The 12,985-nt window shown below is 37.5% G+C and overlaps 1 protein-coding gene across 1 annotated transcript; it reads left to right on the top strand.

The window, feature by feature from the left end:
• Positions 1–557: 557 nt before the first annotated feature.
• serinc2 (serine incorporator 2) lies at positions 558–12,518 on the top strand. Its single transcript, XM_059349152.1, has 10 exons — positions 558–756; positions 2,973–3,134; positions 3,935–4,122; positions 5,553–5,632; positions 5,986–6,123; positions 7,239–7,408; positions 8,217–8,307; positions 8,435–8,594; positions 10,827–11,039; positions 11,713–12,518. The coding sequence occupies exons 1-10, from the start codon at positions 718–720 to the stop codon at positions 11,849–11,851; spliced, it is 1,380 nt and encodes a 459-aa protein (XP_059205135.1). The 5' UTR covers positions 558–717; the 3' UTR covers positions 11,852–12,518.
• Positions 12,519–12,985: the final 467 nt, after the last annotated feature.

The raw sequence follows: 12,985 nt of genomic DNA, 5'->3' as shown, positions 1-12,985 counted from the left end.
TTGAATCAAAAATAGTGAATTGGGAGCATAATCTCACAGTTTTCTTGTTTTTAGCATGAGATATTGACTTGAAGTACATCTCCAGTTCTTTCATAAAAACACAAAAGAAAGTTTTCACTTTGGCAAACTTACATTTATGGATGTAAATTTTGCAAGGATTATAATTAAATTAATTAAATTAATTAAATAATATTATTTTTCAACTGAAATGTTACTCATTTTAAAACCAAATAATAGTCTCAGTATGGGAGTCACAAAAGGGACAATTTAGATCTAGATCCAGTCACAGTAAGGATGTTGAGTCCAACTGGCAGCACTAACACACATTAACAGCAACGCCCCTTGAAGTCAATTACATTTTTTTTGCTGAATTTACCGGAACAATGCCGGAAATAGATGTGATGTGCCGTTAAAATAAAACCGAGAACATCAACGAAGGCGGCGTTTAATACCACAGCAACACATTTCATAGCATTCATGGCATATTTGTGCTCCATGTCCGTCAAAATGCATAAATATAAAAACAGAAATAATTTAAATCCCGTTAATGTGGCAACCCTATAGATGGCCCGCGCCTCTACCTTTATTTTGAAGGGAATAAAGGGATTTCCGTCAGGTCTTTTTGATGTACTTGACTTCGCCATTTTGACTCGGTTGGTTTCTTCCTGAACTTTTCAAGATTTTACGAGTTTCGTCGGAATTGTGAATTAAATCAACATGGGAGCTTGTTTGGCTCTGGGTTCTCTTGCCAGTTGTGTAAGTAAACATTTACCGGTTGTGGTGTTGTGACATGATATATGTATTCTTAGTGTTTCTGTAAGTTTTTTGACTAGTGAGTGCGTGTTGTTTAGCAGGAAAACATTACGGGCTCAGCGTCATGTGAAACTATATTCAAGTGAGATAATAAAACCTGATATTTTACTGCTGCCTATCGACACACATAATGTCTCATGTGACATTTATTGTATTTATTGCGAATATTCCAATACTACTGTAGGGCTAGTTACCAGTTTAATACTATTCACCTTAAAGGCCAGCTAACCAAACACATAAACATAGTGACTAGTTTCGTTTTTCCCCTGGTGGAAAGTTGTGAAAATAAGCGACCCTAACATTTAAAGTTGAATGTTATATCCAACTTAAACTAACTTTTAGACGGATTAAAATAATGTTTTATCAAAGTGACGTGAAGGTGGCAGTCAATCGTCTGATTTCTGAAAAGAGTTTCTTGTAAATCTTAAAGAATAAATGCAGTCAACGAGTCATATTAACGAACTATAACATGTCTGTTATGTATGCAAGGTGTTTTCCAGAAAGGCGCAATTTCCGGGTTTTACTTAGACTAGACCAGCCCCCTTTGGACTATGACGTCACTGTTTTGCTTCTCTGTCCTTGTTGTATCCATCATAGTAATTCTTGTCTGTGGTTATAAGATATTTTCAGATTAAATTCATATAATATCACCTGTGACTTCAAGCTCCTCTTGCAAGATGTACTTTTTGGGTTTAAAATGAGTAACATTTCAGTTGAAAAAGAATATTATTTAATTAATGTAATTATAATCCTTGCAAAGTTTTGCATCCATAAATGTAAATTTGCCAAAGTGAAACCTTTCTTTTGTGTTTTTATGAAAGAACTTGAGATGTACTTCAAGTCAATATCTAATGCTAAAAACAAGAAAACTATCAAAACTGTGAGATTATGCTCCCACTATATATATATACATTATTATTTTACTACTATTGTTATTATTTTCATTTTCTATTTATGTATTTAATTTTAATTATGTAGATGTTTCTCAAATATTATTAATGTAATGTTTACCCTGCTACTTCTGTTACTGCACTACTGCTATATTTGTTCTATAAATGAATGTGAAACAAAGGTTAAAAAAAAAAGAAGTAATTCTTGCCATGATAATTTAATACTCTTGTTGTACTCTTTCACGTCACATAATTCCAGTACATATATTTGACATTTTTGACACTGATGAAAACACTGTGTGAAAGATGATTTTTAGGTGAAATACATCCATATCTTGAAGCTCTAACTGCTGCTTGGTCAACCATCAATCAAAAGTTATTTTTTGTAAAGCACTTTGTGTTGCATTTATATGTATGAAAAGCGCTATATAAATAAAGTTTGATTTGATTCAATTATCAAAATAGTTATCGATTAATTTAATAATCGATTATTGTTCGATTAATCGACTAATTGTTGCAGCTCTACTGTCAACTGATGTATCTTTTGAGCTCTACTCCTTAATTTATTAAGGTCACAAATAAAAGATTCAAGAAAGTTTGCCACAAACGTTCAATAATGTAAATGAACTGTGATCGTTTAGTTAGTTCTCACGCTGACTTCTTTGTAATATTCATGCGTTTTGTTTTGGTATTTGTGTCTTTTTCCACTTGCCGGTTTTTTGATGGGAGTTATTTGTTGCTAAGGCAGTAAGGCATGGGCCAGTCTACCATGGAAACTGGATTTTTCTCGTCAAGGCTACTTTGTTTACACCAAAGGCCTGTGTGCTCTGGTGCATACTCCTATTTAGGGAGGGATGGCTGATCTCAGCTACAGTCTCCGCCTCAGCGCTTCAAACACCTCTCAGCAGTGTGCGTCTGAATCATGCAGGAATCCTCAGTGATCCCGTCCACGGTGCTGGATGACAAACACACAGAGAGGGGGAGCTTTGTTATGATGGCAGCTCTAATCACAGGCCTGATTATTGCTGCCTCTGTAAATCATCATTTGTCTTTGCTTTTGTTGAAGCGTGCAGAACAAGAAGAAAGATGGTTGCCCTGACAGCAGACACAGTGTTGTTTGTTTTTGTTTTTTTTCTCCCAACCGCAGTCGTTGCAAGCCATGCATGCATTACCGTGATTATCCCACACCCCAGAGCCCTGTCCCTGACTGTCATCAAATATGAATCTGTATGAATGCCCAGCTAATGCTCTCCCTGGTCTCCTCTCCAGGCGTCCTGTTTGTGCGGCTCGGCCTCCTGCCTCCTGTCATCATGCTGCCCGTCAGCGGTCAACTCCACCGTGAGCCGGCTGGCCTTCTCCTTCCTGCTGCTGCTCGGGACTCTGGTGTCTATCATCATGATTCTCCCGGGCATGGAGGAGCATCTTAAAAAGGTACAATAGATGAGACTAAATTACATCAGATTGGTCCGTTGCATAAAGCGCATTTAGTCGTTTCATAAGGCCCAAGTGTCTTTGAGTTTCCTCAACCCACATGTCATTTCTAATTCAAGAAAAAAATGGAAAATAATTCAACCTCCTTCATCAGGCTGTAACCCAGCAACAGTGATGCTGTGGAGAAGCTGGACAGGATGCTTGGGCTATGTGTTTGCTAGTTTTCAGAAGCTAGTCTCGGATAAGCCGAGGAAAATTGATGGATGGATGGATGGAGATATATATATATATATATATATATATATATATATATATAAGCCTATATAGTCAATACGTTAATTTATAAGTCATTCTATCTGCAAATTTTTATTTAAAAAAACTAAGATCACCTCAAAATTTTGTGAAAAAGTCAAACTAAATAAATCATACTATTGCATTTCTACTCCAGCATTGCATTGGAATGAATGCAGGCAGTGTTCATCCAAAGTCTTGAAGTGAAAATGCTTCATTTTACCTGTTATGTTTTAAAGGTGAGGAATATCTTGCATTTTAATATGCTTCTTAAAATGCTTTCAGATAATCTGGTGTTTCATCGACACAACCATACATGTAAACCCAAAACCTTTAATCTTTGAAATGAAACAATCCAATTGTGATATTTTCTTGTTGTCTCCCGTTGACTTTCACCAAACAAGCTAAGCTTGCTAATGGCTTAATGGGTCCTCTGTTGTAGGCTCATCGAATACCAAAAAGCCCGTTTTAATCCCAGTCTGTTACCAACCCTCTGTTTCCTTCATCAGATTCCGGGTTTCTGTCTCGGTGGGACGTCTATACCCGGCATAGAGAACAAGGTGAACTGTGACATCATTGTTGGCTACAAGTCGGTGTACCGCATGTGCTTCGCCATGGCCTGCTTCTTCTTCCTCTTCTCCATCATCATGATCCGAGTGCGCAGCAGCAAGGACCCCCGAGCCGCCGTCCAAAATGGGTTGGTACTGTGCACTGCAGCCTCAGCACCACAGGCTGGTATGATGACGGCATGTTGCACTCTGCTGGCCAAACATGGGGACTGCACCTCTCAGATTGTGTCTAACAATCAAGGCATTCCAACACCTTTTTACAGGGGGGTAGGGTCAGAGGACAGGGGGTTTAGGAAGGTAGCAGCTCACCAGTAGATGCCACATAGAAGTGGTGTACTGCCCTACAAAGCCTAACTGCAGTAACTACATTTTTGGTCAAAATTGAGTTATAATTAAACATTAACTCCTTCATATCTGTTTTTTCTTTTGACGAAGTTTTAGATTTCAATTTTGCTTTATTTCAGAGAAATAATGATATAAAAACCACAAAATCCAACTCAAAACCAAGCAGTAATTGCACTTACCACAGTCTGCTTTGGATATATATACTGATTTAAACATAAAAAAAAATTTAATTATAAGTTTATTTGAAAGGGAAATTATTATCTAGATAGTGATGAAGCAAAAAAGTGAGATAAAATTATATTAAGACTAAAATATAACATTACTTTATAATATTAAGTCTAAAATACACAAACCTTTCAATAGAGTTGTTAAATACATTTATAACAAAATCAATTTGAAAATGTTTATTCACTGAAAACAAAATATAAAAGCTGAAAGAAGACAACAACATTGTTGTTACTGCACTCTGTTTCTGCATCACTATTAGGACTTTTTACAGCAAAACCAGAGTGCAGTAACTACGTTTTTGGGGTCAAATGTCAAATAAATCGTCATGCTTTTTGAGCATAAAACTGACATCATCAATAAAAGTAGAAATAAGTGTCATATCACTTACCTACCTATAACCTGTTTGACTGGCCAGTTAAAAACCTTTTAAGCAGTTTTTCTCAGTTTTACCCTTTGCGTAGTTACTGCAGTTAGATTTTGTAGGGCAGTATACACCATCTAAAAGCTGGGGACCTGGAGATTACATTGAGATGCAGCTCAACAGTGTGATTCAAAATGTTCAAGTCATAAATCTGTAATAAAAAACAGGAGGTTAGTTAATTAAAATAAACTGTGTGAGTGTATTAGGTCTTAAACATGATCATGGAAATATATAAAGGCCATTCCCCTGCTGAATTATGTCTCATAAGTCTCATAAATGTTTTGGTTGATACTATTAATTACACAGATTTTGTGCTTAATGTAATCATTTTTGACAATTTAATAATTTATTTGAAAGGTTAAAAAAATCCCTAACCAACATCATCACACATTAATAAAATTGGCCTCATTTAATCCACACATTAGATGGATAGATAGATAGATAGATAGATAGATTAATTAGTATTACATGTCTTTTCATTTAGATAAAAAAGTCAGCTGTCAGAACTTTAAGGGGTTAAATTTAGAGAAAACATACTTAAAATACTTTGTTTTTTCTTCCTAGTTTCTGGTTCTTCAAGTTCCTGGTGCTGGTTGGCATCACTGTGGGAGCGTTCTTCATTCCAGATGGTATCTTTAATACAGGTATGGAGCCCAGAGCTGTTATGAGCCTCTTATTACATGTTTCTTAACCTTCATATTTAGAATATTTTATTCAGGTAAAGTTTTTGCCTGAGTGTGTTTTTTGAATAGTGTTTTTGTGAAGATTTGTCAAGTAAAATTTCTGATTACTCAATGTGAGTTTATATATATACAACATGAGTTTATATATATATATATATATATATATATCTCAATATCAGAACTGATCAATGTTGGTGTACAATGGCACATACTGTACTGATAGTCTCCTGTTTTATGGTTTACTACTGTAAATGAAAACACAGCCTATAACCTTCTTAACAAATGTCCTGAATACTCTTTCTCTCTGGTTTCAGTGTGGTATTACTTTGGCGTGGTGGGCTCTTTCTTCTTCATCATCATCCAGCTCATCCTGCTGGTGGACTTCGCCCATTCCTGGAACCAGGCCTGGCTGGAGAAGGCAGAGGAGGGAAACTCCAAGTGCTGGTTTGCAGGTAGAACAACAACAACACACTGTCAGTTCACCCCAATAAAGCCTTTAGTGCAAGATGAAACGTTTAATAGGGCTGTTTCCACTACCGGGCAATACCCGGGATGAGGCGGGTCTCACTCGCCGAAACGCCCCTAATTTGAATACGAGCAGTCCGGAGCGGACTTTTGTCTGTTCAGGATTTTTAAAAGCCGGCAAAGCAGTGTTGCCAACTTAGCGACTTTGTTGCTATAATTAGCAACTTTTTTCAGGTCTTCTTAACGAGCTGCGGGGGCCGGCGGCTCGTTAAGAAGAGTAAGAACAAGTCAAAGCGGCACATTCCTCCTGCAGCAGTCTCTCCCAGCTGCAGCAACAAGCACCAGGCACTCAGTTAGCACAGTTAGCAATGCCGGTTAATTCACAATCACTATGTTTATGATCAGCAGAGAAGCTGTGCTTAATTAGCCATGCTGCTTTGTTTATGATCAGCTGCTGACGTTGTGCACAGTTAGCGACGGCAGCCACAGTTGCGTCTGTTGTGTTTAATCCGTTGCGACGATCAAAAACCATAAGTGTGTGTGTGTGTGTGTGTGTGTGTAAAAAATATATAAAATATATATATATATATAAAATATAATATATAAATAATATATATATATATATATATATAATATATATATAAATATATATAATATATAAATATAATATAAATATATATATAAAATATATAAGCCATTCTATCTGCAAATTTGTATAAAAAAAAACAAAAGTCAAACTAAATAAATCATACTACTCAATTCTACTCAAGCATTGCATTGGAATGAATGAAGGGAAAATGCTTCATTTTACCTGTTATGTTTTAAAGGTGAGGAATATCTTGAATTTTAATAAGCTCCTTAAAATGCTTTCAAGATAATCATCGACACAATCATACATGTAAACCCAAAACAAGCACAAAAAGAAGTGCTTAAAAAGTGCTTGAATTTTCCTTTTACAAAGCCTGTACAGGTCTGTTGACAGTGATGAAGTTACAAACTTGAATCAGTCAATCTACTGACATGTCAGAGGTATATGTCTTTTGGATCAGTTTTCATGTGGCTCTCTGACGACTGTTTTGTTGGCTTGTGTTTTTTCCCACAGCTCTGCTGACCTTTACCTTCCTCTTCTACGCGTTGGCTTTCACCGCCATCGTGCTTTTCTACGTGTTCTACACCCAACCTGACGACTGCACCGAGCACAAGGTCTTCATCAGCCTCAACTTCTTGTTCTGCATCGCCGTGTCCATCGTGGCCATTCTGCCCAAAGTCCAGGTAATAGAACACAGATGGTCATATAATAATAATCTTTATGGACTGAAGTGGACTAAATGTTGATGTTTCGTGCGCTAATCCTTAGTGTATAACACTCTACCAAGGATGTATGCTCATTAGCAAGAAATGAGGATAACAAGACGAGCTAATATGGAATTAACTTTTGTCCTCGATGGTATCCTTTGTTATCTCTGTGCATGTGGCCAAAATGACTTGAGCAAGAGTGAACACCAAGGTTATTATAGTTAACGAAAACTAACGGAATAATGAAAACTAGAATTGAAAAAACATTTCCGTTAACCGAAATAAAAACAAGAGTTTTTTAAAAAACGATAACTAACTGAAACTGTATTGTGTGGTTACAAAACTAACTAAAATGATCGTAAAAATGTCCTTCGTTTTCATCTTTGTCAACTTTTTTCATACGTAAAGGTTTTTGGTTGATATGAAATCTATTTAATTTATCTGGTTTTATGACTTAATACCCTTATTGGGGCTGAGATGGATCAGACAAAGGAAATAAAGGCAACATTTATTGTGACCTTATTGAATCTGGCACCCAACAAATACCCCATTACAAAAAAAACTAAAAGTAATAAAAACTAAACTAAAACTAAGCATTTTCCAAAAAATAAAAAATAATTAAAACTAGCAAAGTCGCTCTAAAAACAAATGAAAACTAACTGCATTTGAAAACAAAAATTCACAACGAAATTAAAACGAAAACTAATGAAAAATCCAAAACTATTATAACCTTTGGTGAAGACACGCCTACAATTATTAATTTTTTGCCTCCATGTGTCCACAGGAGGCTCAGCCTAGCTCAGGCCTGCTCCAGGCCTCCTTCATCTCACTCTACACCATGTATGTCACCTGGTCAGCCATGAGCAACAACCCCAGTGAGTCACAGTAACTGTCTTTTCATTCACAACTTCAACCAGGAGAACTGACTTTGGGAAGAGTTTAAAAAACCTGACTGTAATCATGACTAATATTTTCTGTTTTTGTGTGTGTTTCTGACCTCAGACAGGAAGTGTAACCCCAGCCTGTTGAGTCTGGTCCAGCCCGTCAGCCCTACCCCCCCACCAGGACCCGCTCCTACCGCACACCCCGGGAACGTGCAGTGGTGGGACGCACAGGGCATCGTGGGATTGATTATTTTCCTCTTCTGTACTCTTTATGCCAGGTATTTGCAACTTGAGATTGGATTGTAGTTGGATAACACAAACACTTTCACATAAGAAGTCTGGTGGACTCGCTGTGATTCAGTGGTGAAGTTGCAGCATTGTTTCATTTTCCATTTGGTTTGGATCCACACTGCTTTATCAAGCTCACCAAGCATTGTAAACAAATGACGTCAAATTGATGTGTTTCCTCTATTGGCCAGACTATGTGAGGGAACGAGCTGACACTTTTTCAAAGAATGTATTGTTAGCTGAGCTGTTTCACTTTTATGTGCCATTGATCCGCTGTGCGATTGATTGATTTGGCTAAATAATTTGAAGACTTTGTTGTTTCTGTGTGTGTGTTCTGTGATCATCTGACCATATTTGGATAAGAACCATTACTTCATCATCAGACCGTGTCTGTCCACGAAATTAGGGCTGGGCGATATGGACCAAAAGTCTTACCCGATATATTTAGGCTGAATATCAATATACGATATAAATCCCCGATATTTTTATCACAAAGTGAGAGCAAATGTTCAGTCAAAGTCAAATATGACATGTCACAAGTAGTTTTATTGAAATCATTTATTTTAGTGAACATAAATACTGTATAATAACAGGAGTACCTTTTTTTAAAACCAAAGCTCCATAAAGTCAACATTTAAATAAATAAAAAAATCTTAAATAAAACTAGCCTATGAAATAAAATAGGCCATTCTTTTTCCGAAAGAAATATATTTATATGAGAAAAGAATAACGAACATTACAAAAGTACTAAATATGACAAACCCTAGTAAGGGCAGCATTTATATATAAAGAAAAATTAAATTAAAAATATATCAATATATCTTTCGTCCAGCCCAGCCCTACATGAGATCTGTCCATTTTTCAAGCCTGCTTCTACCTTGTCTGGCGTTGATTCTCAAATTACTGCCCAAATTCAACCCACAATCACTGATTTGGTTTGTTACTTCCTTTGGTTCAGACTGCGTTCTCACCTGCAGCCAACTGAACTGTGGCTCACTTGGAAGCAAACCAAGACCCCCATTATGTAGTGGACCAGAGTTTGGTTCTTAGGGTGCTTTCACACCAACAGCAGTTGGTGCGCACTAAACAGTCCATTCGAACCAAAAGCCCTTAGTTCGGTTCGTTTTCGTCGGTGTGAAAGCATCAATCGCACTCGGGTGCGCACTAAATCAAGCGGACCGAGTCCTCCAAAAAGAGGTGGTCTCGGTCCGCTTGATTCCGCACCAAATGCCAACCTCTGGTGCGGTCCCTCTGGTGAGAACGCAAACCTGGACCAACTCAGGTCTAAACTAACTATTCGAAATGCACCAATGCTTAATTTGCGTGCTGCCTGTATATTCTCCTACATTCATTCATGTCATGACCTACCAACACATGGCTAATTTGAATATTCAAATTTGCCATGTGTTGCGCAGCTGCTGAAAGAATGTTGGGGAAACACTGGTATGAAATTAATTTAATCTGTAATATACATGTTTCATTCGATCCAACCCCATACATTTCAAAATACTTCTCAGAGTACGCATACTGATAACAATATCATCCACATCAGCAGGACAGCATTGGTGAAAATAGCGCGTCTCCTCTGCCTGAAATGACGTGATATGTGCCTTCGCCGGATCCATTATTTCCGATGATTGTTCTCCAGCTGCAGCCGCGACTCATTCTAGAACTGGATATTTTGCCAGAAATGGGTAATGTTGATGATATAAAAAGCAAGGTCCAGCGCACGAAACAGTGTGTGAACGTGTCTCTCCATTGTGAAAGTTGAAATTGCCGTTATTTCCACCGGAAGATGACGAAACATCATTCAGACCAATGTGGTTCGTTTGCATGTGTGAACGCGGACCACACGTAGTCTGTATGCTACAATGTAACAATTTTACTGCCTGGTGCGGACCAAATAATCGAACTAGCGGTGTGAAAGCACCCAGAGTTCATTTGAGCTCTCACACCAGCAAAAACCATCAAATTATCCGACAGGCAACCAAACAGCTCAGGTGTAAATGCCCCCTGAGACATCCAGTAAATGAACCAAAAAAATAAAACTGCAGTTGTCCAACACAAAGAAGGTCCATGAGTTCGACTTGGTAACAGTATCATTATTACATAAAAAATCCAAACTATCCAAATAATCAGCGGCAGAATAACAAAGACATGGTTGTTTATTTGTTCACTTGAGATGCTGTCAAGTCATGTTCTGTCCCTGTGTCCCTCTGCAGCATCCGCTCCTCCAACAACACCCAGGTGAACAAGCTGATGCAGACGGAGGAGGGCCAGGGTCTGACCACCAACGAGGTGACGGCAGGGGAGGACGGAGTCCGCCGCGCTGTGGACAACGAGGAGGAGGCGGTCACCTACAGCTACTCCTTCTTCCACTTCAGCCTCTTCCTGGCCTCTCTCTACATCATGATGACCCTCACCAACTGGTACAAGTGAGTATCTGCTGGTTGTTGTTGTGGGCTAACATCCTTCAGACACATTCTCACTGGTTTTCTCTGCTCTTCCAAAAACCAAGCAGCATGGAGCCCTGCTGTCAGCTTTTCTCTAAAGTTTTGGCCTTTCCAGAGGCTTCCATGTTCAATTTAATGCATCAATTCTTTTTCAGCCAAGCTAAAAAAACACCTCGACCAAGTGTAGTAACATGATTTTTTTAGTTACAGAGATTTTTCTAATTTTGCAGTGTGCATTCAGCATTTTTAATGCAATCGTTTGTGTTTACTGTTTTTTGCGTGTTTTTTGTAATTTGTGTGTGTTTTGGGGTGTTTTTTGTAATTTTGTGTGTGTTTTTATGTGTTCTGTGTGTTTTCATGTGTTTTTTGTCATTTTGTGTGTTATGGGTTTTTTTGTGTGTTTTTGGTGGTTTTTTTGTGCATTTTTGTGTGTATTTTGTAATTTTGTGTGTGTTTTTATGTGTGTTTTTGTAATTTTGGGTGTGTTTTTGGGTGGGTTGTTTTTGTGTTTTTTGTAATTTTGGGTGTTTTTTTCGTATTTTTGTGTGTTGTTATGTGTGTTTTTTGTAATTTTGTGTTTGTGTTTGTGTTTTTTTTGTGTTTTTTGTATTTTTTTGTGTTTCTTATGTGTTGTTGTTTTTTTTGTATTTTTCAGGCCCGACACCGACTACCAGACCATGCAGACCACCATGCCGGCTGTGTGGGTGAAGATCTGCTCCAGCTGGCTGGGCCTGGGCATCTACCTGTGGACCCTGGTGGCCCCGCTGGTGCTCAGCGACAGAGACTTCAGCTGAACACGGTGACGTCAGTCAACATGTGGTCGCTATCCTCTTGTTATTTGCACCTTTTCAGAAAAATACTTTAGCTTCAAACTGATTAGTTGGTTTCCTCGCAACTCCACATTTAAAATTGGAGAATGAAGCTTTGTTTTTGACCCGAAGCCATTAAATGTTAGTTTTTGTGGCTCAAGTTAAAATGAGCAGTTGTCGGAACATTGATTGTTTGAGCTTTATCACACATTCCAGTTTAACCAGCTCAGGTCTTTTTTCTATTTCTTTATTTTTTTTACTTCACTGTTACGAATTGAGAGCACTACATGCCTTTTATAGGATGTGACCAAATAAAATGACCAATGATCCTTTGGGCCATTGATGTTTTGGGTTTGTTTCACTACACCAATTAACGTAATTGTTTGTTCTTTTAAAAAAAATAATCATTCCCTTCAATCGGTTTTAATGAGATGTTGACTTTTTTTAGATTTACTTTTTTGCATTTTTATGACACAGTTTTGTTCTAATTCACCATTTTATAACAAGAGTGCCTTATTATATTCTGCACACACAGATATACAGAATGGCTCTTCTGAATGGCTTAAGTCTTCAATGTAAGGTTGCTTCCTCTATATACTGTATATTCACTTTTATTACAATCAATAAAGTTGACATTGTGTCTTAAATCAGAGTGAAGGTCTCGTGTCTGACCTGTAGATGGGGCTGTTGTCCATTCAATTACACTTTGTACATAGAATAGATTTCATTATGCACAATCTATTTGGTGTTCTGTGTTTTAAGAATTCTGAGCCTTATTAAGAACCTTTGGTAACACTTTAGATTAGGGAACACATATTCAACATGAATTAGTTGCTTATTAGCATGCAAATAAGTAACATATTGGCTCTTAATTAGTCATTATTAAGTAGTTATTAATGCCTTATTCTGCATGGCCTTATTATACAACCAGTAAGACATTAACTAAGAGTTTGCCCTCAATAACCTCAGAATTATTGCTTATTAGTAGTAAGTAAGGAAGTTGTTGTATATGAGTTATGATCTTAATATGCTTTACTTTGTATGGACTTTATAAGTCTCTACATAGCGATGAATGAAACCATGGAAATGGCAAATAGCCACCTTCTCCAGACCTTTGAC

Source organism: Centropristis striata, chromosome 14, assembly GCF_030273125.1.
Source record: "Centropristis striata isolate RG_2023a ecotype Rhode Island chromosome 14, C.striata_1.0, whole genome shotgun sequence".
Taxonomy (NCBI): Eukaryota; Metazoa; Chordata; class Actinopteri; order Perciformes; family Serranidae; genus Centropristis; species Centropristis striata.
The sequence above is the reverse complement of the archived record's forward strand: the minus strand, read 5'-3'. Positions and strand labels throughout refer to the sequence as shown.